General features: G+C 37.4%; 1 protein-coding gene across 1 annotated transcript in view; it reads left to right on the top strand.

The window, feature by feature from the left end:
• Window positions 1–27,189, top strand: part of GAS7 (growth arrest specific 7) — a 2,864,621-nt gene that overhangs the window by 1,748,009 nt on the left and 1,089,423 nt on the right. The window contains exon 5 of the mRNA XM_044056293.1: window positions 13,333–13,386. Within this exon, the coding sequence (XP_043912228.1) occupies window positions 13,333–13,386 (54 nt within the window). The remainder of the gene's footprint in view (window positions 1–13,332; window positions 13,387–27,189) is intronic.

Here is a 27,189-nt window from a genome sequence, read left to right as displayed (position 1 = left end):
GAAAGGGCCATCATTGAGGAAACCATCAGGGTGACTTGGCATTTTCTTTACATATGCTCTACCTTCCTTTGTATAGTCAGATGAACTGAAGAAGGTGGGGCATTCACTAGGTTTATGGCTCTGGGTGGTCCCGAACATCTGCAAGAGACATGCACAGTCAAGCAACCCTGCCTACCAGCCTGGAGCACAGGAGGTAGTTTCTCAGTCTCCCCCTGAGAAATCTGATCTACATGTGTTCTCCCTGTTTGTATGCAGCCCCCCCCCAAGAAAGAGGCAGGTCCTCCTCTTCTTTGCTACCTGGTTCTTACAGGGTGGAGACCATTAATTATATCCTGGTTGCCTAGATCACATTTAGGAATCCTTCCATCTATGCCACAGTGTCAGGCTTGTACTGAGAATATATTAGTTAGCCTTGGTGATAAGATTACTTCCATGTACCCCAGGCATGAATTTATGGTCTTCCATTCAGTTGTCAGGTCTAGTTTTTAAAGGTCATAATATGTTACTTTGTTTGACGTGTAAAGGAGTTTATTCTAAAGCCATGAAATGCTGTGGTGACAAATCTGTCATACCACGGTCAGTGTTTAGAGAGGCTGATGTGACGAACAATCATATTGACTTGGACACATGCACTGAGTCGGTCACAGCTTACATTTCTAAGTGTGTGGAGGATGTAAAAACACCAAACTCATCACCATATGGCCAAATCCAAAACCTTGGCTAACTAGTAAGGTGTATGGGCTCTTCAAACTAAGAAATGCAGCTTTCAAATCCCAAGATATGGAAGCTTTAAGTGTGGCCAGAGCCAAACTGAACAAAGGTATCAAACAGGCAAAAATATCCTATGGTAGAAAAATCCAAAGCCACTTCAGGAACCAGAAGGATACAAGGCAACTATGGAAAGGAATTCAAACCATTGATGACTATAAGCCTACATCAGCTTCATGTGAGGATAGCATTGAGTTTCTGAGCCAACTGAACAAATTCTTCAGTAGGACTGATGCTGACAACAAAACAAGAGCATGCAGAATCCCTGAAGACAAGGATGCAGCAGTGTTGAGCTTCAATGCAATCGATGTCACCAGAACGCTAAAATGTGTCAACCGTGGAAAGCAGCTGGGAATGTGGGATGGAACTGGCTCCAGTACTCACTGACATCTTCAACACCTCACTCCATCTATCCAGTGGTCCGAAATGCTCCAAGGAGATGACTATCATTCCTCTACCCAATAAACCACAGCCAACAACTCTGAATGACTTCCAACCAGTTGCTTTAACTTCAACTGTAATGAAGTGCCTGGAGAGGCTGGTCAAAGATCATATAGCCTCAATCTTACCTGCGACACTGGACACACTGCAATTTGCATACAGGACAAACCACAGCAGTGAGGATGCCATCTCACTAGTTCTCCATGAAACACTGACCCACTTAGAAGGCAAAAACTGCTATGCAAGACCGCTTTTTATTGATTTCAGTTCTGCCTTCAACACTGTCATCCCTCAGAATCTCATATCAAAGCTACTTCAACTGGGCATAGAGTCTCATTTATGCAATTGGATTATGAGGTTCCTTACTGAAAGGCCTCAAAAGGTTTGTGTGGGAGACAACAGCTCTGGAAGTATCATCCTGAACACAGGAGTACTAGAGGGATGTGTCTTAAGCTCTCTTCTTTTCACTCTGCTAACAAATGACTGCATGGCCAGACATGACATGAATAGGATCATCAAATTTGCTGATGACACCACTGTTATAGGCCTGGTCGAAGACAGAGAGGCGGAAGCCAACAGGAATGAGGTTCATCCACTACTGGTCTGGTGTGACAGCAACAATCTGCTGCTGAATGTCAGCAAGACAAAGGAGGTGATTGTTGATTTCAGAAGATCTCAAGTGTCACACAAACCTTTAGTGATGAAAGGGGTGGCAGTGGAAAGGGTCAAGAGTACAAAGTTCTTGGGTGTTTATATCAAAGAGAACTTATCCTGGTCTGTCCATGCATCCAGCACAGTCAAAAAAGCTCAGCAGCGCTTGCACTTTCTAAGGAAATTTAGGAAGGCAAAATTACCAAGCTCCATACTTCAGATCTTTTATAGGGGCACCATTGAAAGTGTCCTAACCAACAGCATTGTAGTTTGGTATGAGAGCTCTAATAATCAGGATCAGATGACTCTCAAGAGAGCTGTAAGGTCATCAGAAAGAATCATTGGCACCTCCCTTACACCTCTGGAAAATCTATGAAAATGTCAGTGCATCAACAGGGCCAAAAAGTTTTCCAGTGATCCAACACATCCTGCCAATGGTCTGTACACTTGCCTGTCCTCAGGCAGAAGATACAGAAGCCTGCACTGTAGGACCATCAGACTAAATAACAGTTTCTTTCTGCTCTCTATTAGACTGTTATACTCTTGGGAAAAAATGAACTATGATGTCTGTTACATAACTAGCCTATCAATGGGGCTTATTTTATGGATATGCAATAACTAAGTGCAATACTAAGGTGGCTCACCTACACACTGAAGGACTATAAAGTGCAATATACAAACTGCGCAATAATTCAGTCTAATCATAGACATGCTGCTAGTGTTTCAATTTGACTTTGACAATATTATCTTCATATTGTTCCTTGTCTTCCTTGTCACCTGTTCTGGGATGGGTGTGGGTCACTGCTGTCCTACTTTACTTACTAATTGCTACTTACTAAATTTCTACTGTGATATTTTATTAATTTTTCTCTGTCTATATGTGGAACTGTTTCCTGCATTGAGAACGAAGCATTATAATTTTGTTCAGCTACACTGCTGTGTAGTTCTGAATGACAATAAAGTTTTCTTTGACTTGACTTGACTTTGACTATACCAGCAGGTGTTACTGCTTTTGTGGTGCAGGTTTAAGTCTTTGACATTAGTGTTAAACGGATCTTTGTTTCTTCAAAGGTGGATAAGGTTGAAAAATGTAGACTTTCAGTGCTCAAAAAGCTAAACATAAATTACCCTTCAGGAAACCTGTATGAGATAAAGTAAAGGTACATGGATTTTTGTGTTTCTTAGTAGCTTTGATTGTGAATTCTAGAAGTCTTCTTTGACAGATACCTATATGGTCATTAATGTTGGTCAAAGTACATTTAAAGCATATTCCAAAAAGGGCATTGTGTTAAAAGAAGGTCACTCCTCCGGCTTAACTCTGCTTCTGACAGAGAGCCTGTTGGCTACCAGTGGACTACAAATAGGTATATGTTAAGTTTGAAGAGTTTGTCTATGATACCATCATGTGGGTCAGTGGCAGAGTTATTGGCTTGGTCAGGATAAGTAGTATGTACTATATGGCTATTTTCCAAGTTGTTAGTGACCCTTTCAAAGAAATCAGATAGTTTTCATATCCACAACCAACCCTTTAAAATCCAAATTGGTTTGTGTCTGGGGTTTGCAAGATGCCTATGCCACTGTTTATTAGTTCTGCAATTCAACACTTTTTAATTTTATAGATGATGGTTGTAAGGCTAATATATCTATAGTTTCTGGTATCATTTGTGAGGTTACCTATGTGTAATGGCATTTCTCCATGCTTCTGGACTGCAATCCATGAAACAACTTAAACTGAAGAGGTTTAAGAGGGGTTTATCTAAGTGGTGCTTGTCATTTGCAAACAGATAGCCCAGGAACTTGCCAGGACCTATGAAGGTAGTATTTTTAAACATCTTTATTAATAATCATCAGATTTTAACATGGGTTTGCAAACAATAATAAAAGTTTCCATAGTAATTGCCACGCAGCACACATAAATGTTTTCTTTGTAATGATCTTCATTCACTCCATCACATAAGTTGCTCAGTTTCTGCCTTCCCTTAAATTTCTTTCTTTCTTCTGAACAATATTCAAATGTATTTTCAAACAAATTGCATTTATTCCTATGAAATTTGCCCCACTTCTAGTTTTTTCTCCCCTTTAAAATGCTTAGAGCTTAATTTATGCTGGGAATGGATTATGATTTTTATTTTCTAGCAATTGCTTTTTTGGCAGCCAATAACATTAAACTCAGTAAGACCTTGGTACATTTAACAATGCAAATTCTGTATCGCAGCTCAACATTTCATGTTTACATACTCTGTAGGGAATTAAATTCACCATCTCATTACATTCCCAAAAAATATGTTCCCAATAACCTCTCTATTTTTCTTCCCGATCACACCTTAAGTCTTTACTCTCTAAGAGAAGAAAAATCATTTGAAGATTACTTAGGTATCAAAATACTTATGCAAAGACATCCATACAGAAATCTTGACCTTATATGGGTTTAATAGTTTAGGTTTTGTATAGCGCAGATATAATCTGATCTATGGGATGGGATAGGAGCATATCTTTCAACTTGGACTCATCAAAAATTTGGATAAAGGTCCATGAAAAGTAGGTAAAACTGGCGAAAAATCTGTATGTTTATTAACATAAATTTTGCATATATAATTATGTAGCCCACCCACTCCTGTGGAATTGTGGGATATCAACTTTTGAATGTAAACTGAAAGACAAAATATTAAACACAAAAATATAAACAGAACAACAGTGTTTTATTTATGTCAATATTTGAACTCTATAAAAATCCTTAAGTAAAATATGAGTATGAATCATATAAACTCAGAAGAGAAGCTTGCTGTAATTCATCACTGAGCCCTTTCTCTACATTATTTGATGATATGATACAAATTCAAGTACAGGCTGGCATTAGTAAGCACTGTGTATGTCCTCTTCATGCCATGGGAAAGGAAACTACCAGAAAAAATTCCTGCATCACTTAAGGACATTAACTTAAGCTTGTTATTCCACAAGGACAGGTACTTCACTTCAAGAAAAGAAAAGAAATTCACAAACCCCGATGAACAAAGATGAATGCTTATTAAATATGATGATTTTTTATTAAACACAACACTTGCTTATTAACTAAGCATTTCCCATTTGGGACTTCTATGTCATACATTATAATTTAATAAAAATGTCTCTTGTTTAAGTTGTTACACTGTTTGACATATAAATGCAGTGTATTCAAATGGCAAGCAATGCACATAAGTGTAAATCTCTCCCACTAGCAGCTACTGCTTGATCTAGTGTTAAAGACTGAGGTTCTTTTGCATCAACATCAGACAACTGATTCTGTAAAGAAGGTCAAAATAGTACAGACACAGTACAGAGACCACCCCAGTGGTGTAGCTAGAGTTTGTGCAGCTTGAGGCTGTCTTTGAGTTTGCCATCCCTCCTCCCTCACAAAATCATGGTCAAATGGAGCCCCTCATACACAGCCCTCCCCACTGCAGTCATTCCTATTACCTGACTGTTTCCCACCTTTTACTATAAACACTTTAATGTGCATACTTTTTTATGCTTTACTTCTACAACAATTATTTGGATTTCATTTAAAACTTTTATTTTAAATTTTATAGTACAAACACTGATATGCATCTGCTAAACAAAGCAATACAGTCTCACAATGAAAACAGACTTAGATTTAAAACGTCTCTGTCCTTGAAAATCCCATTTATTGAAACAGCACTAAAACCACATTCAAAAAATATTAGTCTGACCAGTGGCAGATAAAGTTTACCTTTGGACTGTTTTCAAATCATAGGCCCCTTGCACACATATTTAGGACCATGCAGACATATGTGTGTTCTTTAATTCACCATCCTGATTGTATTAAATTATATTCCTTGTATAATACAGCACACTTTTTAGAGTGTGTTTTAAATTTCTTGCGTTGAACATTTTCCCAGTAAGCAATGAACCAATAAAGTCAAAACTGCCCAATTCAGAACATTTCCATCATAAAAAGTCTACTCAGACTTCTGTCATTACAATCTGCCAATGTCAGTAAATATGCACAATCTCTGCAGAAGTAAGAGTCATCTAAATAATTCCACATTAAAGAGATCTGTAACTAAAGATGTTGCTGCTAGCAAACAACTTTATATTTCATTGTTTTATCTACAAATAAAGTGCCTGTTGCCCTTGAAAAATAAATTGTCTATGTTACATTAAAAATGATAAGCTAGTAATATTACAATAGTGGATGAATTGCAAACTGATAACAGGTTCATAATTGCTGGGTATCTCCTCCAAAGGAGGACATTCTCAGGACTGCAGCATCCACCTACTTTAAAAGTACAACACAGTACAGTATCAGCAATCCATCTACATATCATGGGAGTAGAACCCGTAGGCTTCTGCATCAAAAGCAAGTGTACTACCTGTTGTGCTAACAATGCAAACAGACTTGGCATAAGCAACACTAAAACATCTCTTCCTCAGAAACTCTCATCTCCTTATACCTTATAAAAGCCACTTGACACTCAACTATATCTCTCAACTTTGCAGCACAAAAAATCTGGAAAAAGCCAAAAGTTATTGGGGGGGGGAAGCAAAGGCCCAAAACCAGGGACACATTTTAAACATTGCTTGTATAGTCTTAGAAAGTTGCTAAAATAAAATGTTTTTTGTTACCATGCATTCTCTGAAGGACAGGAAGACTGAAACTTAAATGGCTATCATTATTTAGTGAATTCATTTCTTGCTGATTTTCCAGAAAACCACAAATTTTAAGAGGAGCAGACCAAAAGTATGAGCCAAATATTCTGTGAAAAACTGGACAGTTGAGAGCTATGGACTCAACTCCCTGAATCACAAGTGGTGGTATGGGTAGAGAATTCAGGCTGTTGTTTGAGCCTGAGTAACACTAACCACCAGGTATACCTAACTGGGGCATTTCACACACACACACACACACACACACACACACACACACACACACACACACACACACACACACACACACATGTTTGTGTGCGCACACACATACACACACACACACACACACACACACACACACACACACACACACACACACACACACCAAAGTCCCTTACTTGGTAAAGCTGCAAATCCCACACACACACACACACACACACACACACACACACACACACACACACACACACACACACACGTTGGCAGTAATGAAGAAGCAAATTCCCTTACTTGAAGCAGCAAAACGTTCTAAACACACACTACTCATTAGCACCAAATTCCCTTAAATGCTGTATTTAAATTGCCCTGGTGTTCTGGAAGAGTAGGTCATCTGTCTGTACAGTGCACACTGGACCAGGGACTGTTATTTAAGAACAAGAATGCCATGAAAATGAAAGTAAATAGAGTCCCAAAAGAACATTCCTCTCTCCCCCTAGCTATGCCACTGGACCACCCTGCAAGCTCTTTTTTTAATCCTTACCTATCTGAATAACTGCTGCTATCCCATAGCTAAAGGACCCTTCCTCCAGCCAGTTGTGAACAGTAATATATGTGTATGCACTGTTTTAACTGCAGGGCAAAGTCCTTAATAGAACAGTAATACTTAATTTTAAATTACTGTTCTCCTAAATAATGCTGTGTCATGGGCCTAGGCTGCATCCTGAAAGATAATGTACAGCATTGGTTGGTGTAAAAGCTTGTGTTCATTTCCAAAATACAACTCTGCACTGTGGCACACTTAGCCACTTGGTAAATAAATAAATTTTATAAAATAACAAGAGGAACACAAGACATGTTAACACCAGAGTACCATGTAAATAGTTATCAAGCAGGAAAAGTGCATGCCAGGCAAGTTTCCACACAGAGCTGACCTGACACCACTGCATCAGAGAAGATCTCTAGTTAAAAGTGCTATACTGAAAACAGTCTGCAAATTAATTTACTTACACTAGATTCAGCCACTTGCCAGTTCTCTGGGTCAAGGGTGTCCAAGTGCTGTGGACCATACATACCTCTGTGCACAGAATTACATAAAGCTTCCTGATTTTTGCCCCATATTTTTAGTCTGTCCCAAATCACAACTGCAATGTATTTGACCTTAAATCCAGCTACATTATCTGATCAAAATTCTTCCAACTTCTTCTGGACAATGCATTAACTACAGACAATATTTTAAAAAACTACACCACAAACGTTATCTTACCCACAGCCTGTTAATTGATTCATGGCAATAGGGCATGGATGGAATGCATACATTACATATGTGTTTTTTTTTTTCTTTATTCCTTACGTGGAGCTGGAGATTGAACCACTGGTGAAAGTAAATTTTCTCATCCCAGGAGTGCATGTGGATGCTGGGCAGACCATACTCTGTTACACTGGGGCTTGGGCTTGGCAGAAGTTAGAAGTTACTTAAGTGAAACTGTGTAAACAGCTTCTTCGCTCACTGCTGCCTGCTGTGCTACCCTGCCCCTGCTATTCCAAATTTCCAAATCAAATACATCAGCCAGGTGATAAAGAAAACACAGTCCTACCAAAGTGAGCTGAGTCCCCAATGGTCTGGCAGTCTGCCTGATGTCATCACACATGCGCTTCCCTGGGATCAGGAATTGAAGGGGCCACTTGGGAATTTGTGGCACCCAATTATTTTGCCCTCAAAACTGGTAAATACTAAGGAATTCAGATCAGTTGAGAGGTATAGATGAGAAGTAGTAGGAGGAACAGCTGGCAGAGGTGAAGGCATCACACTAACACTGTATTTGTCTGTAAGGACTTTAGGGAGGCAATCAGACTGCTTTCCAAATAACACCGCTACAGTAACAGGCATCATATATAAGTTTAATAATGTAACTGAAGTAAGGGCTTGTGGTTTTCATTAAAGTTGGTGGTGATCCTGACTTCCTTTCTGGCCATGCATACCTTGATATGTGCTTGGGTTTTGCTCATCAGTATTAAATCATTTTTATTGTGGGAGATTGGAGATCTGTTACATATAGTTTGAAGTTTCTTTTTTTCTTTTCTCTTTATATGGGAATTCCAGCAAACTGGTTTATTTATGAATTTTCAGTTATCTTACATCAGATGGGAACATATTCCTTGATGCATCTGTCCATATGGGAATGGAATTTGGAGAAGTGTGTACTGCAACTTTAAGACTGATACAGTCCCATAAAGTGCACTTGTACTGGCACTGCATATCAGACCACTTACCTCAGAGTTTTTCTTTCATTCCAGCATTTTGTATTTTCTACCTCGGTCAGTCCTGACGCACTGAAAAGGCCATTGAGGGAATCCATATCTGGTTGTAGAGGGACAAGGAAGCTGCCTGTACATAGGAATGGTCCTTTGTGATTCTAAGTTGGTGAAAGCTTCATAGTCTTTGGGTATCGCTGGAACTCAATCACATCAACTAAAGTACATGTTGCCTAAGTATGTGTCAGTGCATGTCATCCTCACCATCTTGTTCTGGAAGTTTTAAAATTTACTATGCTGCAGGCTGCTTAAAGGATATTCAAGATGCACTCTGTGAGACTCATTATGTTGTATAAAAAATGTATCTGTTTCATTGTTGTAAGAGAACTTGTACTAGGGATCATTTATTTCAGTGTAGAATGCCTTCTGGTCACTTAACTTGTTTGTCATGTTTAAAGTAGCTAAATGTAACCTTAGGGACAGAGGACTCTTGGGAATCAGACCTCCCCTGAGCTGGGTGTAGTTTGCTTTGTGTGGTGCAAGACTGAAGATTGTTGAATCTCTGTTTCTTATTCATTGCTTTGAGCTTATCCAATGTTTAAATAAAATACAGTTTAATGGTAAAGAAGACTCAAATGGAGGGTGATGCTGATATTTGAGATCTGAATGTTCTTTATTACCTAGACTCGGGATTCTAGCATTTGGGAATGTTGAACATTCATGGAGGACAATGTGAAATGTTCTCTGTTAGATGGAGAGTACCGCATATCCTTTGTTTTATTAACTATGATATTATATATCTAGGAAGAGCTAGGCAATTTATTTAGATGTCATGTGTATATGTATGTATGTATATATATATATATATATATATATATATATGTGTGTGTGTGTGTGTGTGTGTGTGTGTGTGTGTGTGTGTGTGTGTGTGTGTGTGTGTGTGTGTGTGTGTGTGTGTGTGTGTGTGTCACTGTGCATGTGAATGTGTTTATGCATCTGTCTATTGGAAAGTCTTGCAAAAAAAAGGTTTATGATGGTAGTGTGCTAAGTAGGTCTACCCCCACTTAATTTCTAACCATGGCTATAGATAGGCGTAGAGCTGCAAGTAATCCCTCTGTTACCTTTTGGTCTAAAAGACATCCACAAGATCTAATCTAATGGCTTACTTATCCATGACTGACCACAGATATCGCTGTTGAAATTAGTTGCATTATGGGTTGTATTATGTAATGGAGAGAAAATAAATGTAGACAGGCAGAAAAAGAAATACAAATATTGCGTCCTGGACATCACAGTACCCAGCATGCTGTTTATGTGACTGTGCAGAATGTCTGGCTGCATTTGCCGGCATGAGCAGATAGGATATATTTCAGACTTGTAAACAATAATCTTCTAAGGCGTAACACCTATCATGTACATAATCAAACTGAGTCCGACTTAAGTTGTTCAGTTTCAGTTTCTATGTTTAATTTTGTATGCTGATGGCACTTTAAGACCAACTTGACCACTTACATGCTTGTGTAGTTGCTCAGTGTCTCTCTAATTTTTTAATATATATTTTGCCAAGGAAATATGTATAGATGTGAAGAACTTCTCTCTATGTATGTGAAGGATCTGATCATCTGATTAGATAGCTGGAGCCAAGGTGTGATGTTATCACAGTCTCAGGACTGTAAGTACTTCTGAGGCCTGCTTAACATCTAGCCTTCTGGATACGGAATGAAAGGTGTTGGTTGAAGGTAGGTTACTGATCCAACATGCCATTAGAAAATTTTGTTTCAAAGCAGGCATTCTTCTAGGTTATAGGAATGACTACAGCAGCTACTCATTAATGAGATTTCCCAGAGCTGCTTTAAAGTAAATGAGTTAAAGCTAGACACTGGACACATGTAAACATGTGAGAATGGTAGAGAATAAACCAAATGAAACATAATAGTAGGGATATATTAAGTACATCTCTATGTTACGTGGAGGCAAGAATGAAGAATTGCTTTCATTGTACTTTCTTAAGGCTGCAACATGTGAGAACATCTAGCTAACAAATAAAAAATCATCCATATGTAAGTGGATGCAAGCAAGCATGTGTATCATAAGTGCTTGACCAGCTGTATTGTTTCCCAAGAACAGTAACATAATGTCAGCAAAATCATAACATAAATAGATGCTTCCAGTTGCATTATGATCAATGGCCAGCAGTCATGGGATGGCAGAAATCAGCATGAGATAATACACAATAATAATAAAGAGTTAATACAGTTGGTACTGATGACTCTTTTTAGCTTGATCACATTATTAAGACTTTTAACATTGTTGCTTCCCATTGCAAAATGTTCTAGTTTGGTTCTTGGCTAGTTTGTATTCTGTATAGAATGCTTTTGTCTGAATTTTTTCTGGGTTTTCTGGCTATGTCACACATCCAAAAAACCTGACATTTGCATACTTTGCTCTATCTGCTCATGCCTACCAGTGTCATAAGTGAATTGTCAATCTTCCAAATGTTTATGTGTATGCATGTGCATGTATATTTTTGCAGTGGACTTGAACCCCATCCAGGATTATTTTTTTGTCTTGTACCTGTTGAGGCTCGGATAGGTTCTGTCTCCCCGCTGACCCTGACATGGGGTAAGTGGGTAATCTGGCAATGAAAGAGTGAAGGTAATGACACTGTTCGAATTATATTGGTAATTTAAGTATGTCGCATGATACCTTGAAAAGGAGATGCTATTAAATGTCTTTGCACATACCTGTCTCTGAGTCACCTTTTGTTGATGTTCTTTCCTCTTGATTTGATGCACTAACAGACTGTGAAGGCCCTGACTTAGCATGAAGTATGGCAGTTCCTGTAAGTTTACCAAGGTGCATATACTCAGAGATATAGTACTCTTTTGCTTAGAGATGACTAAATACCAGTTACAAGGTGAGTCTTATGATAAGTAAATGTTATACATGGCAGCCCCACTACTTTTATAGCATAGTGAATGTTGATGAAACTTGTTAAATGTAAAACACTTTGAAAAACATGCTCACCATGGGACAGAATATTGTACAAAGTCAGATGTCATATGTGTTAGAGCACATTTTGTAATCCATAAGTAGAGGTGAGACTTTGCTGTATAGGTTATATATGTATGACATAGGGATCAGTGTACTGTGATTAGGAAGTATATATTCCTGCACTGATCAACTTGTCTAAATTATGCATTCAAAGCTTCCTGTTAACTTTAAATGTGGAGCAGGATGAGTATCTTGCATTGTACGCCTCAGAAGGGCCTCGTGCACCAAAGAGTATTGAATACAAAGAGAATTATTAACATAAAACGGGATAGATAGCTGCATGCATATCTTTCACAGGTTGCCTTTGAAATGTGAGTCTAGATATGCAAATGTAAACATTTCATTAAAGTTTATTTTCATGAAAACATTTGCCATATTGGAAATAAGAACAGCATATTTAATGCATGGGAATTGTAAGCATTATACTAATGGTATTCTGCAAGAATGTCTTCATCATTTGCTGACACTAGGATGTACATATTTAATACAGAATGTGAAAGATAAAGTGCAATGTGAATATTAAAAAGAAAGACTGCACAACTTTAATAGCTAGCTGATTCAGGGTGAATATTGCACAATTTAATAGTGATATTTATATTCTGCAGAATTAACTTTCAGGTGTTAAGGTTGTGGAAAAAAATAGCTAAAATGTGACTTAGGATATGAAAAACTGAAAGAGACAGTGTGTTTATATAACCTATTAGATATCTGTATGTTCAAAATATTTTGCATGTGAATTTTAAAATTGCCTTTATTTTGCTATATTATTATTATAACTATTATTATTATTATTATTATTATTATTATTATTATTATTATTATTATTATATCTTAAGGAAAAATGATGTAATTATAAGATGGCTTGTACTCAGGGCTGCTGTGGGATATACAACTATGAATTACATGATGAGAGTAACAAACTGAGCTTGTGTTACCACTGTAGTCTGCTGTGTTCTCAACACAGAATTGCCTCAGGATATAAAGAGTTAAACATACAAACCATGTTCAGATAAAAAGGGGAGGTATAAATGCATTTGGGATAAATTTTCCTTCTAAACAGAGCTTGTGCATTGCTTCACTGGGCACAGTATGGATGTCTCCTATAGCTGTAGTTTCTTCTGTCTGTTTCCAGCTTTCAGTTACCTTGGGATATGGTGACAGACAAGCCCATATCAACCTGATTTCAGTATTACAAGTGGACCAAACTGGGCATTCAGTCGACTTCAGTATAAGTAAACATTAAAAAAAATGTCTGAAAGTGAAGCAAGCTTTGATGATGTTTTGTACATCTCTCCACAGAGTCCTGGGTCCACATCAACCAATAGAAAACATAGCAAGGACACAACAATTGCAGTAAGTAAAAATATATTTAATACTTTAACTATCAGACTGTTGCCATGGTGATTTAATCTTTCAGTGCAGAGGTAATGCAGTAAGTGTAACTGGCTGTTAAATAATGATTTACCTAATGTTTCTTTGTGCTACATATTCATTAATAGCCATTTGCATTGCATTAAATGTAAAAAAAATACATTTCCAAATTCTCGTGTTTGCTTTTGTAAGGAGGACAGCAATGTGGTTACAACTAAGAATGATGCCTGATGCAAACCAATCCAGAATTCCTTGGCTTATGCTTTTATTTTGTTAGTATTGTGTGCATGATTGCTAAAACAACGAGAGATTCTTTATGGAGGTAAGATTCTGAAGCACCTTCTGTTGATCATTTTGAATTTCACACAAGTTTAAATATATTTTGGCCTTTTCTAAACTTAGACAAGAAGGGTATTTGATGGGTCTTAATTAAGGACTACATTACAGAAAGTATCCTGACTGGCTTTTCTTTAAGGTACATATCTGAGGGTTAGCTGACACTCTGTTACTGCTATGTCACAGACTGATGTTTTCATTTCTTTTGAAGATAATTTGTTTTCCATATCAACCCCAAGTTGTCTCGTCTCTAAAATTTATCCTTCAGTATCAAACCTCTTACTGGCTCATGGCATGTAATACTTTTTTTCCTGGCCATTTTTTTTTCAATTGTAGTCCATGAGTAACTATACACCTGTCACAGGCCATCTTTGCAAAGTCTTCCAAAAAATTCCATGATTTGGTTTCAATATTCTTGTAGAGTTTGAGAAACTCCTCTGGCAGGTCAGTAATACGCATATGAGCCACAAGGCAGGCCCTGGATAATAAATACAAAGTAAAATATTGCTTATAAATCCATAATATTGATAGAAGACAAAGAGAGGCATTAAACTTGTGAACTGTGCAATGACTTTTCAGAATAGCTGTGAACATTCAGAGGGGAGTGTATATCTTGTTACAGGACAGTAGTCACAGGTTAATTTCATGCACTTCCATTTAAGTGTTAAGTTTTTTTATGTAGTACTTAGGCTGAAAGACTCACAATAAAGTAAGTAGAGTTAAAGTAAATGCATACAAACATACATAAATGAATAAATAAAAATGTAGACTTTGCCTAGAGAGATACGCATTGCAGATTCATATTTTTTACTTTTTCCAATAAATCTGTAGCTCGGTCATTTTAAACTGTTCAAAAATGTTATTGATGTTTCATTTACATAAAGTATGAAGTGCATGCATGCTTTCTTTCCTTCTTCCTAAATAATTTTGCATGTTTAGTTTTTCATCTTGTTGAAGAAATATTTAAAATATTTAAGTAAAATAGTAATTTCATCCTTTATTTATAAAAATAGATAATCTAAGCAGTAAGTTCTATATAAGTTTTACTTGTTCCAGAAATTAACCTCACTTAGGGGTAAGTCATTAATCCATATTCTTTAAAAAAGACAGAAATGTTCAGTTTATGCTGTGTGTAGCAGTGTATAACAGATACAATGTATATGCTTATTGCTGGATTACCAATTTTAATATGCTATACATCCTCAGTATTGTGCTGTTGCTATTATTAGGTACAGTAAATGCACAGCGCTGCTCTGCTAAAATATATTTTCAACTGGCAGTACAATTAAGAATCAGAAATGTTATTAGTGAATAGCCACAGCTATAGCAGCTGCTTTCTGAACACAGCAGGTGTAACAAAGCAACCTTATTTGGCTGTACCCTCAACACAGTCTGTTTTGTGAACATCGCATTGGCCTGTTTTTTTTGTTTAACCAAACGTACATGTATCAGCTCTTTCCTAACTGGAGTGCCAATGCATTGAAAAATCACTGGTGCAGTTTTTAACAGATGTCACTATAATTGGAAAACTAAAGGTATGATAGCTTCAGTTAGCAATTACAGTATTCACTTTGCAAGGTTTGGCAAAATTATGTTATAGTGAAAAAGAAACTTGGAAATGCTAACATCAAATGGCCTTCATTTATTTCAACATGCAGGAAAAGATTTCTGCAGCAAATATTTTTCATAAGTTAGTACTTTACGTTAAAATTCCTTTCAGTCTTGGCTTTGAAGATTGTGAGGATCACATCCTCCAAATGTTACTCTCACATTTGGTCTGTTTCTTATTGAGCAGATGTGCTGAGAGGCAGGAAGCCATTTTTTGCTTATACCATACCTGCAGTAATGCTAATAATAATATAAAAGGGCCTGCACCTCAAATGATTATATTCTCCTATTTTATGCAGACATTAATTATACATTGCTTGTCTGGATGTGCTAAAATGGGATCAATGACATGCTGAAAAGATGTTTCTCAGAAATGGTCGTGGCCATAAATAAGTGACCAAATAACATTTTGCTGAATCTGGCCGTTTCAATATGGTCCTCACAGGAGATTTTTTTTGTAAAGTGACAAGCCCCCAAAATGCGTTACTTTGGATTGGTATGCTACTCACAGTTGCAATGCTTAAGTAGTGGGATCTGCATAGGCAATTGTTCCCCTACAAAAGTGCCATTAGCTGTTTTGACCACAAATGTGAGTTTACAAAATGGCAGTCATTTATTTTTGGTCAGTACCATTTTGGTGCAACTGCATTCATCTAGATGTCATTGAACTGCTATGGAGTATGATACATCATAATGAGCTAAAAGCCAGATGCAGACTTCTCTGTTTATCTTTCTGCATAGCTGTCCTGTCCTTACATCAAGCTCATGTTCTGTCTCTAAGACACTGTGCCAGAATATACCAGTGATCAGACTGCCTTGAAGAGACTACAGTGAATCGGTGTGTACTGGTAATCAAACTTCAATGAGACAGAGTACTAGGAACCATGCTATAGTAATCTGGAGTGTATTCGTTTATATAAACTACAGGGATTTATAGAAAACAAATGTTTGTGAATCAGTATACACTAGTAACCAGGCAAAAGTGAATCAGACCGTATTAGTGACCAAATTCCAGGGTACCAAAATATATTGTTTACCAGACAGAAACAGAGTGTACACTGTATCAAAATGATCAGAATACAGTGAATGCATAGACGGCTTTAGGCACCAGTGAAAACTGCGGTCACTGGGGCACCTGGTCTTGGGGGGGGGGGGGCTCCCAACCACAGCAAGTTATGTTATCTTGATATTTTGTAATATGTCTGTCAAACAAACAAAAGCTGCTACAGTAATTTTCTTACTTAGTAAATCAGGTGGATAACAATAACTCTTATTTATATCTCCATTAAAATTCAGAGATATCTCTCATTATACCAACAGTGTTTTGGGGCAACCCCTAACCGGGAAAAGCCGAAAGACCAACAACAACCAACAGTGTTTTGTCAAGTATCAAGTAACAGACTTCACAATTCCATTAAATATTTTACCACTGACATAGTGTGCTTCTCTTAATTAAATCCTGCCAGTGGATATTCTGTTCAGTAAAATTAACAATATAGCCAGCTATTGCAATACCCGTTAGGGTTGCCACCCTTTTAAATGCCCAAAGTGGCACTTTTTTTGTAGAAATGTAAGATTTTACAGGACAAAACATATGCACAGCCAGTGCAAAGGACAGAGCTTAACTTTTTTGTCAAAATAAAAGCTTATTTTGCAGCATTTCAGTTACTTATGCTATTCCATGTAATATTTATGTGTTCCAGTTAAAAAATAACTGTATTATGCAACTATTAAAGAAAACTTGAGAAATATATTTTGTCTTAAAATCTCAGGACATTTGGCATTTTTTAAGCTTTTTTGTAGGACAAAACTGCCCAAAGTGGGACTGTCCCTTGCAAAGAGGGACAGGTGGTAACCCTAATACCCATGGCTGTGGGGAGGATAGCTTAATCATCCTTGACTGTGTGGGGGCCCCGCGAATGGTTGGAGAAAATGAGGGGAAATGTATTAATTTTCAGTTTTCTGATTAAGCTATTTAACTGAACAGGCTGTGATGTGACCCTGTTAGTTAGTATAAAGCTTATAATTAACATCAGAAGACCAGAGTGACCAGTCTCAGTACAGACATTTGATTTTAAGAGGAGCTGATGCTTCCAGTCTTCTGGGATGATTTTCTCTTTTAGGGAGTTTTATAAATACTGGCAGAACACCGGATACTATAACTCTCAACTTTTTTGCACAAGAATTCTGGAGAAAGCCAAAAATAATAGCAAAACAAAGGCTCAAAATCTAGACATTTTAAATATTACTCTAATTCCCTTGCAAAGTTAATAGAATAACAAATTCTGCATCACATGCATTTTGGACAATAGAAGTATGAAACTCTGATCTCTGGATTTATATAGACTGTCTGTAATCCTGAAAGATTTACCAGCAAATCAAACTTTTTATGAAAGGCAGAGCAAAATTATGAGGCAAAATCAGGGACAGTCTTTGAAATCAGAGGCAGTGACAGGTATGCGTTACTCCTTGGTGAGGTAAATAAAAGTGAGCTAACCCTGCTGCTGTTTGATGACTGCTGAAAAACAGTCACTGATCTGGTGTGGAAGTGCTAGTGTTGTACAATGTAATGCTATTTGCTGAAATAAGTGCAAAACTAGTATTACAATGACTTACGCTTATTTGTGTGTGTAAAAAAATCATTGATATTTGCCAGAGCTCACACCCAATAATGCCGGCACAAGATTAAACAAGTGATTGTATTTCAAACTTGATTCATAAAATATATCGGCACAGTGGGCGGCACAGTGGTGCAGCAGTTAACGTTGTCGCCTCACAGCAAGAGGTTCTCTGGTTCGATTCTTGGCTGGGGTGCCTTCTGTGTGGAGTTTGCATGTTCTCCCTGTGTTCGCGTGGGTTTCCTCCGGGTACTCCGGTTTCCTCCCACATTCCAAAGACATGCATCTGGAGCATTTCTCCCCGGGCCTCCACTGAAAACAGGCTCTGTGGAACCTAGTTGGACATTCCCGGTCAACAAATGTTAAATAAATATCACAGACATTTAGACAGTTGTATCTTCTAGGACTCTAGTGCCCCCCCCCCCCACTCCCCAGACTGTATAAAGGGATATAAATGGATTTTGACTTGGACTTAGTGGTGGCTTTTGCTTCCAACCATACCCATTCTAAACCCAGCCCTGCTCAGATGTGTATGCACTGAAGGTTTCTGTAGGTTTTGTTGTGGGGACTGGAGATTGAGTGGTCATTACTTCTTTAATTTCCATTACAGCCAAACTTTTGAGGTGTGCACAGGCGGTCATTATAGCTTGTATTTCAGCTGGAAATAGTGTGATTATTATTTTTTTCCTTCGCTCACAAACATCAGAGGTATGCAACGAACATTACTGTAGCTTGTGTAGGGGCAGTGTACTGTCTAGGAGCAGCAAAGTGCAATGCATGACTGTCATTTGTTTTCAATTTCATTACAATCACACATCAGATATCTATACAGATAACTACCTTTCAGGGTTAGGGGTGAGGACTGAGGATGCACGCTATGTATGTATATATATATATATATATATATATATATATATATATATATATATATATATATATATACATATATATATTAAAGCAGTCACTTGAAATACATCACTGTGGCCATTTGAACCTTTGCTTTCATCCCAGTCTAACACCAGAGGGTTGCACAGGCACTGACTGTCTTTTGGGGAGGTTTAGGGAGGCAGACAGTATTCCCAGACAAGATCTGTGTATCCTCACAACAAATGGCTTGTTTGTTGTGAGCTACTATTTTGTCAGCTTTGAACATTAAGCCTTGAGCACAACTTATGTCTTCCTTTAAAGAAAAAAATAAATAATAAGACTGAAAGTTTCTTATTCTTGATTTTTGTTTAGGCCACCATTGGATTAAAAGGTTAGGAAAGTGCTCTGCATTGCATTCCTGAGTATCTGTAACCCTATGATTTCTGGGGGTCCCAGCTTAATTGAGTTATTTTCTAAGTAGTTGTTAATGTGCTGGCAGGAAAGATGTACTAGAAGGATGCAAGGAAAACTAAAGCTGAACTACAGCACCATCATACTTTCTGTTTAAGCCATCATTGGATGAAAACCTTATGTACAAAAAACCCTTTAAAATGTACTTCAGAGCATATAGAAAGTTATGGCTAAATAATTAAAGCAAAATCTGAGAAAAGGAAGAAACAAGTAATGTACATGGTGTGGGGAGCTCAAGATAGAAGGCACAGAGGGCAGTACTGGAGTGTGTGTGTGTGTGTGTGTGTGTGTGTGTGTGTGTGTGTGTGTGTGTGTGTGTGTGTGTGTGTGTGTGTGTGTGTGTGTGTGTGTGTGTGTGTATACATGCACATGCATGTTGGGGGAGGATGAAATGGTAGGCAGTGCCTAAGGCACCATTTTAACTAAGTCCAGCCCTGTACATACAGCTGTTGTAATGTATCATTGTTGCAACTAAATGCCAATAATTGTGAATGTTACTTTGTGAGATGGGCCAACATAGTGTGGTACATGGGATTGTCATAATGTAAGAGCATTGTAGCTACAGGTCAGTCAGTGTGTATTACTCCTGGAAGTTTGCAGAGTGCAGAGGTTGCTAAGGAGGGGTGGCGGTGACAGAAGTGCCAAGGGGGCACCAAACTTGACATTTGCTTGGGGCCCCAAAAATGCTAACACTGGTTTTAAGTGGATGAGATTTTGTATTTGATTAGAGTAACCACATTTTAGTGACCTAGACTCTATGAGTGGTTATACTATGATGAACCAGAGTGTATAAGTGACCAGCTTACAAAGAGTCAGAGTGTATTATTGACCAGATTGCAGCAAATCAGAATATATGGCTATGACATATAATTGATAGAAATAAAATTGACTCCAAATATTGATATTTAAATGTCAAAAAACAGTGACTATATTAAATTTGTATTCACGTTTCTAGTGTTAGTGGTGGTGGTGGGATCAGTCAGTACTTTTCCCATATCTATTTTTCCTATATCTCTACTGCCTTCATATACCAACTGTGACTTCACAGTAACTCAAAGTAAAGGAAATTATTAATTTTGTTGGAAAAAAAAAACAAGTATTTCTTTACACTTGAGGTAGTGAAGCCTGGAGTCATTTATAAGTTGAGGTAGGGAGGTGGAGAGACATAGCCGCTTCGTACTGTGGAGTGCAACAAGTTATTTTCATATACATAAATGAATGCAGACTTATGTACTTTATTTATTTTCTTTAGCTTCATGACTTAGGAAACTTTGCTGTAGTGTTTCTTTATTTGACAATTACTCTGACCTTAATCACACAGACGTTCTGTGTCTTAAACCTAATCAATGATGACAAAAGTTTCATAAGTTAAATTCATGATGATGAAGAGTTTCATAAATTAAAATTAGCATTTAGATATTGTAAGCCGTTATTCCATTTTCTCAGTTTATTAGTGATTCTCATACATTCAATTTCATTGATTAATTGTTGTACTCTGAAAAATGTTTCCTTCAGCAGCATCCGATTTTGTGTCCATATCTGTTAGTGCAGATGCTGAATAGCAAGTTATAGCTACATTTTATATTACATACCAGAAGTAGGCAATATTCATTCTGTGTTAAACCAGGTAGTTATAGTAACAAGTGTACAGTAAATGAAGGATATTCACCAGACTATACAGAATCACCATTTACAGACTGCAGTGCATCAGGAATTATAAAAGACTCATTTACATAACCCTTCTGTATAATAATAGCTAGACTGCACTGAATTAGTAAGTACTTGTTAACAGAAGTCATTGAACCAGAATATATTAGTGGCCATCACTAGAGTGTCACAAGGGCAAGGTTACATGAATTACAGTGAATGGGTATGACCTGTTAGACTCGTCTAGCATGGCCGCTTGAATAGTCTCTTCATTTTGACATATTGTGGAATAGCATTTAAGCTTTACATCATTCTGTCAAGTACCTTAGAGCTCCTGTGTTCCACCCTTGCTATGGCTTTTGTTTAAAGGGGCTTGGCTTAACCAATACATCAGAGAAAGTAACTGTCACTATAATATGTGTGTATAATTAGATATATTCCTGGAAAAATATATCATTACTGGTATGATACTGAAGACAAATACTGATGCTGTTATAGCAGTGATCTGCAACATATGTTTGCTCCAGAGAAAGTCTGTGGACTTTATTAGAACATGTTGGTCTCCTTGCAAGTAAGTGCACTGTGGTAAGAAGTAGCATTATTTTGATTTAAGACAAAGGAGGTATTGTACAGAAACATTGTATTTATATTGTGCTTCCAAAATCAAGTGATATACACCATTAGAGTGACACTGAAGGATGTAGCATTAGTGAGTGTCATATACTTAAAAAATGTATCTTTGAATATGGATGTAAATGGTGTTGGACAGCTTATTCAATTAGTTCAGAACATCAGTAGAGTTTAAGTACAGTGTACTCAGGCATGCTTCCCGTTAAAACATTGCTGACCGAAAAGGGAAATGGGCAAGAGAGTGCATTGCCTGCTGGGACCTGGGGTTATCAGGAAAAGGGATCAGTTGCTTTGTAAAGTGAGAACAGCCAGCTGTTGTCATCAGAATATGATGTGGTGGTGCTCTGAAAAGTGAATACAGCATGCTATGTTTATCAGAAAATGGCATGACAGTAACTGGTAAGGTGAACACAACTTGCTATGGTTACTAGAAAAATGACATGGCAGTATTCGGTAAAGTGATGCTGTGATTATCAGAAGAAGACATTGAATGCTTGGTAAAGTGAATATATCTCATTATTTTTTTCAAGCACCTTTATTGAATTATCACTTGTGACATAGCCAAAGTTACATTCATATATAAGTACTCAAACTATACTAAATATGGTTATCAGAAAATGACATGGCAGTGCTTGATAACGTGAACATAGTGTGCTATGGTTATTAGAAAATGACATGGCAGTGTTCGGTAAAGTGAGCATAGCCTGCTACAGTTATCAGAAGAAGATATTGAATGTTTGGTGAAATGAACATCGCCTGCTATGGTTAACAGAAATGACATGGCAGGTACAGTAAAGTGAACGTAGCCTGCTGTGTTTAACAAAAGATGACATAGCATTGATGGTGAAGTGAAAATGACCTGTTCCAGTTATTAGAAGATGATATGGCAGTGTTCAGTAAAGTGAATGTAGCCTGTTCCAGTTATTAGAAGATGATATGGAAGTCTTTGGTAAAGTGAATGTAGCCTGTTCCAGTTATCAGAAGATGATATGGCAGTCTTCGGTAAAGTGAATGTAGCCTGTTCCAGTTATTAGAAGATGATATGGAAGTCTTCAGTAAAGTGAATGTAGCCTGTTCCAGTTATTAGAAGATGATATGGCAGTCTTTGGTAAAGTGAATGTAGCCTGTTCCAGTTATTAGAAGATGATATGGCAGTCTTCGGTAAAGTGAATGTAGCCTGTTCCAGTTATTAGAAGATGATATGGCAGTCTTCGGTAAAGTGAATGTAGCCTGTTCCAGTTATTAGAAAATGATATGGAAGTCTTTGGTAAAGTGAATGTAGCCTGTTCCAGTTATTAGAAGATGATATGGCAGTCTTTGTTAAAGTGAATGTAGCCTGTTCCAGTTATTAGAAGATGATACGGCAGTCTTCGGTAAAGTGAATGTAGCCTGTTCCAGTTATTAGAAGATGATATGGAAGTCTTCGGTAAAGTGAATGTAGCCTGTTCCAGTTATTAGAAGATGATATGGCAGTCTTTGTTAAAGTGAATGTAGCCTGTTCCAGTTATTAGAACATGATATGGAAGTCTTTGGTAAAGTGAATATAGCCTGTTCCAGTTATTAGAATATGATATGGCAGTCTTTGGTAAAGTGAATGTAGCCTGTTCCAGTTATTAGAAGATGATATGGCAGTCTTTGGTAAAGTGAATGTAGCCTGTTCCAGTTATTAGAAGATGATATGGAAGTCTTTAGTAAAGTGAATGTAGCCTGTTCCAGTTATTAGAAGATGATATGGCAGTCTTCGGTAAAGTGAATGTAGCCTGTTCCAGTTATTAGAAGATGATATGGCAGTCTTCGGTAAAGTGAATGTAGCCTGCTGCAGTTATGAGGAGATGACATGCAGGGTGCTGAAGTGAACATGCTTCCATTGCATATGAGTGAAACAGAAAATCCACACCAAAGCCATAATGTTTATGCCAGAGCATGCAAAATATCAAGATGCATGCTTATAATTGTTCATTGGAGCTTTTCTCCCCGGGCCTCCACTGAAAACAGGCTCTTCTTGGCCCAGTGGACTTCCCCGGTCATCAAACTGAAAAAAAAAATAAATAAATGTAATTACGGCCATGTATATATGTAATTAATGATCCCATATGTTACCTTGGTAGATGAGTAGCCATGCCAAGGAGAACAGCTCAGCTCAGTGCTGCAGACAGCTGTGAAGCAGTGCAGTAGTTTTAAGCTTTGGATTGCGTCAGGAGCCCGAGATGAAGTAAAACCAGTTGAGCGAACAATTTTAATTATCATTATCTCTCATTCATTCATGTCATTCTGCTGGGCAGTGAAACTATATTGATCCCATGGTATAAAGAAAGTAGGAAACCCTGAAAATTGGTGCAAATGTATTCAGAAGAATGTTTATTGAATCCAGCAAGATAATCAAATTCATTCAAAAGATCAAAGTTCAAAATACTGACAGGAGAATTAAGTTAATTGTTTACTGGATAGATCCCACTAATCCCAAAGCTTTTTATGTCAGACCTCTGGAGTACCCTTTGTAATATTTTGAGACAGAAAGGTGTAAGCATATAATGAAGAGGACTGTACAAGTACAATACCAACAGTCATAGCTGGGTACACTAAAAATGCTGTTGCATTTTTTTGTGGTTGTTATTGTTACAGTAGAAATAGAATAATGGAAAAAAATATTCAGTTAGAAAACAATTTTGTAAAATGCAGCAACACCAGTATACCGGTACATGAGAGAAGTAATAAAAGAAAGAACTGTTACTCTTAAAAACAAAACAAAATCACTGGAAACCACAAATTCTCTCATATAAATAATTTACACAGAGATGAAGTGTATGCTGCTGATAAAAAGGCTGCCATGGCTTTGAGGTGAATCAAAGCAATAAGTGAGTAAAGGTACTGGATCTCTTGTTCCAAAATTGATCAATATGCCTGGATATAAGCAAGAAATGATTACTTATGCAGCTGTCCTGAACAAAGACATTTCGAAACAATACGGACTGTATTTTACCATTGTACCCTGTGTGTGTGTTAAGAACAGTGCCGCGTCCCTTTGCAGATTCTGTAGGAGCAGCATACATTTTTATTAAGCAGCAGTAACATTTTCTACAGTTCTTAGGCTGCTGTCTGAGTTTTAATACATAATTTTATGTGCTTTTGTCATTCAAGTAGGATATATAAAACAGAAGCTGTATTTTTCAGTGTGTATTCAAGAGTATGACGCAGTTAAACTAAGACATTAGAGCTGTCTACTGCACAGATAGATGCAAGTTTGTTTGTTTTTTTGCTCAGTTACTTTAGTTTAATCCACAGTTTTTAACTGCTGCATATTAAAATTTGCTTAGGTCACCATGACTTGCCATCTCCTGAAATCTTTTTTTGATTGTGTTGGGTATATGTCATTCGCGATGTACCCCAAGGGGTGAGAATAGACTGGCGCATATAACTGCTAACCAGTGCACATTCTAGTGCGTGTAAAACCAAAAAGAAAGTTATTAAGATTCTGGATCCCGATGCACTGGCTAGCAAGATGGCTTTATGTGAGCATTTCTGTATCTGTCTCCTGCAGCTCAGACTTAGATAAATTTCTGCATAATTTAGTGTATCCTGGTGGGTTAGGTATACTGTTTCCTTTGACTTAAGATTTAGATTGATAGTTGTACTACTTAGTTTATCCTGGTAGTTTAGGAATGTGGTTTCTTGCAAATTAGGGTCAGTTCAGCATTATTTGACTGATCCTGGTGTTGTCAAAGTCCCAGTAATGTTCTAGTTCTGACTTTGCTGTTGCTACTTTCAGAACCCGTTATGTCCCATGAACTATATTTAGGTACAGCATTTTTCAGCACCAGAATTAACTGACTTGTTTATTGACTGTTTTTTGTGCTAGAATGCTTATGTTTTTATAGACAGACCACTGTCTAGATTACCATAATCTGCTTTGGTCAAAAACTAAAAACGTATAGAGTGTTTCATGCAGGAGTGGAACCCCCTCCCCCCAACACATATACAGACATTATTTGTGTATATGGCTTTGCATCCATACCCCATTTATTTAGCAAACCCAGGATCAGATATCCAGGGTAAGCAGTAAAAGCCCTTTTGACCGTTTGCACTTTTTGACTGAAAAGGTGCTTCTTCATAGTTTCCATACTGTACTCTATCATACACTGTATTACATTTTTACACTGCATTGCTATGCATTAGGTCAGTTTATTATTTATTTATTTTTCTTCATTTACCGGGAAAGTCAGACCGGGTAATACCCATTTTCAGCGGAGGCCCAGGAGAAAAGCTCCATTTGCGTACATTGAATTATACTAAGTTGCAGTTAAACACAGAGTAGTTACAGTTCTATTTACATTTATACACAAACTGTAGTTACATTTATATATTCTACAAGAAAGTCTGTGTACACCTTAATGGATTCTACAGGCATTAATTATGTATAAAAATGTTCCAGTGAGAGGTTGAGAGTAATCTGTTTAAGGAGAACATTTGAAGAGTATTGTATGATGAGCACAAAATCTTAACCTTGAGATGAGCATCTGCAGGGCCGGGACTGGATAAGATGTTTAAGCAGTGCTTTAAAACTACTGAGTTTGTCAGAGAGTTATAATTGTGTGGGGATATTATTCCAGAGTTTAGCAACATATTGGGAGTAGAGCGAGTCTCTTGCAACATTATTTGACTTCCTTGTAAGTAATAAGAATTTGTTACTAGAGCGGAGGTCCCTTGCTGGACAGTAGGGCAGTAATAAGTTATGCAGTGCAGGGCATTCTTCTGGATGATGATGAGTTTGTGTGCTGTAGTTAGTTATCAATATATTAGACAGTTGTGCAGTTCAAGCCAGTTTAATTGCTTTAAGCTATGACAATGGCAGGCCCTGTGAGAGAGATTGGTGGCAAATTTAGCTATTTTATTGTAGCAGGAGGCAGTTTCTTTCTCTGAGTATCGTTTAAGTTTGTTAGGATAGGAGCGATATATGAGAGTCGGCAATAATTAGGTGGTGACTAGAGTTTCCCTTGCAGTATCTGTAAGGAATCCATTGATCCTATAAAGTGAGCATTAGTTTCTGGTGTGTAGATTTAATTGTGTGCAGTATTTGCTGATCATATTTGAGACTTTCATCTATTATAATGCCTAGAAGTTTACTGTAAGTTATTGTTTCAATGACAGTATTATTTGCTGACTTTATGGTAAAAGATTGCTTTTAATTTTGACAATTTTTTGAGGTAAAAAGTATTAACTTAGTTTTCATGGGGTTGAGTAGGAGGTTAGATTCTTTGAGCCAGGTTTCTACAGAGAAGAAAGATTTTTGGGTAATGTCTTGGAACTTATTTATGGTTGAAGCTGCACATAATAATGTTGAGTCATCTGCATACTGAACTAAACTAGCATGGTGACTAGAGGTGTGGATTAATAAATATATTAAATAGCAGAGGACCCAGGATAGAGCCCTGACGGACACCTGTAGTAACTGGTTGAAAGGATGAGTAGGTTTGTTACCATTTAATAGCTTGTTGCCTTCCAGAAAGGTAACTAAGAAACCAGAACAAGAAGTATTGTGAAAGTCCTATTGATGACAGTCAAACGAGCAGTTGCTGGTGCGAGACAGTATCAAATGCCTTTTACAAGTCTA

The sequence above is a fragment of the Protopterus annectens genome, chromosome 14.part0 (assembly GCF_019279795.1).
Source record: "Protopterus annectens isolate FY-2018-M chromosome 14.part0, PAN1.0, whole genome shotgun sequence".
NCBI classification, from domain to species: Eukaryota; Metazoa; Chordata; order Ceratodontiformes; family Protopteridae; genus Protopterus; species Protopterus annectens.
Note: the sequence above shows the minus strand (reverse complement) of the source record. Positions and strands in the feature narration are given on the sequence as shown.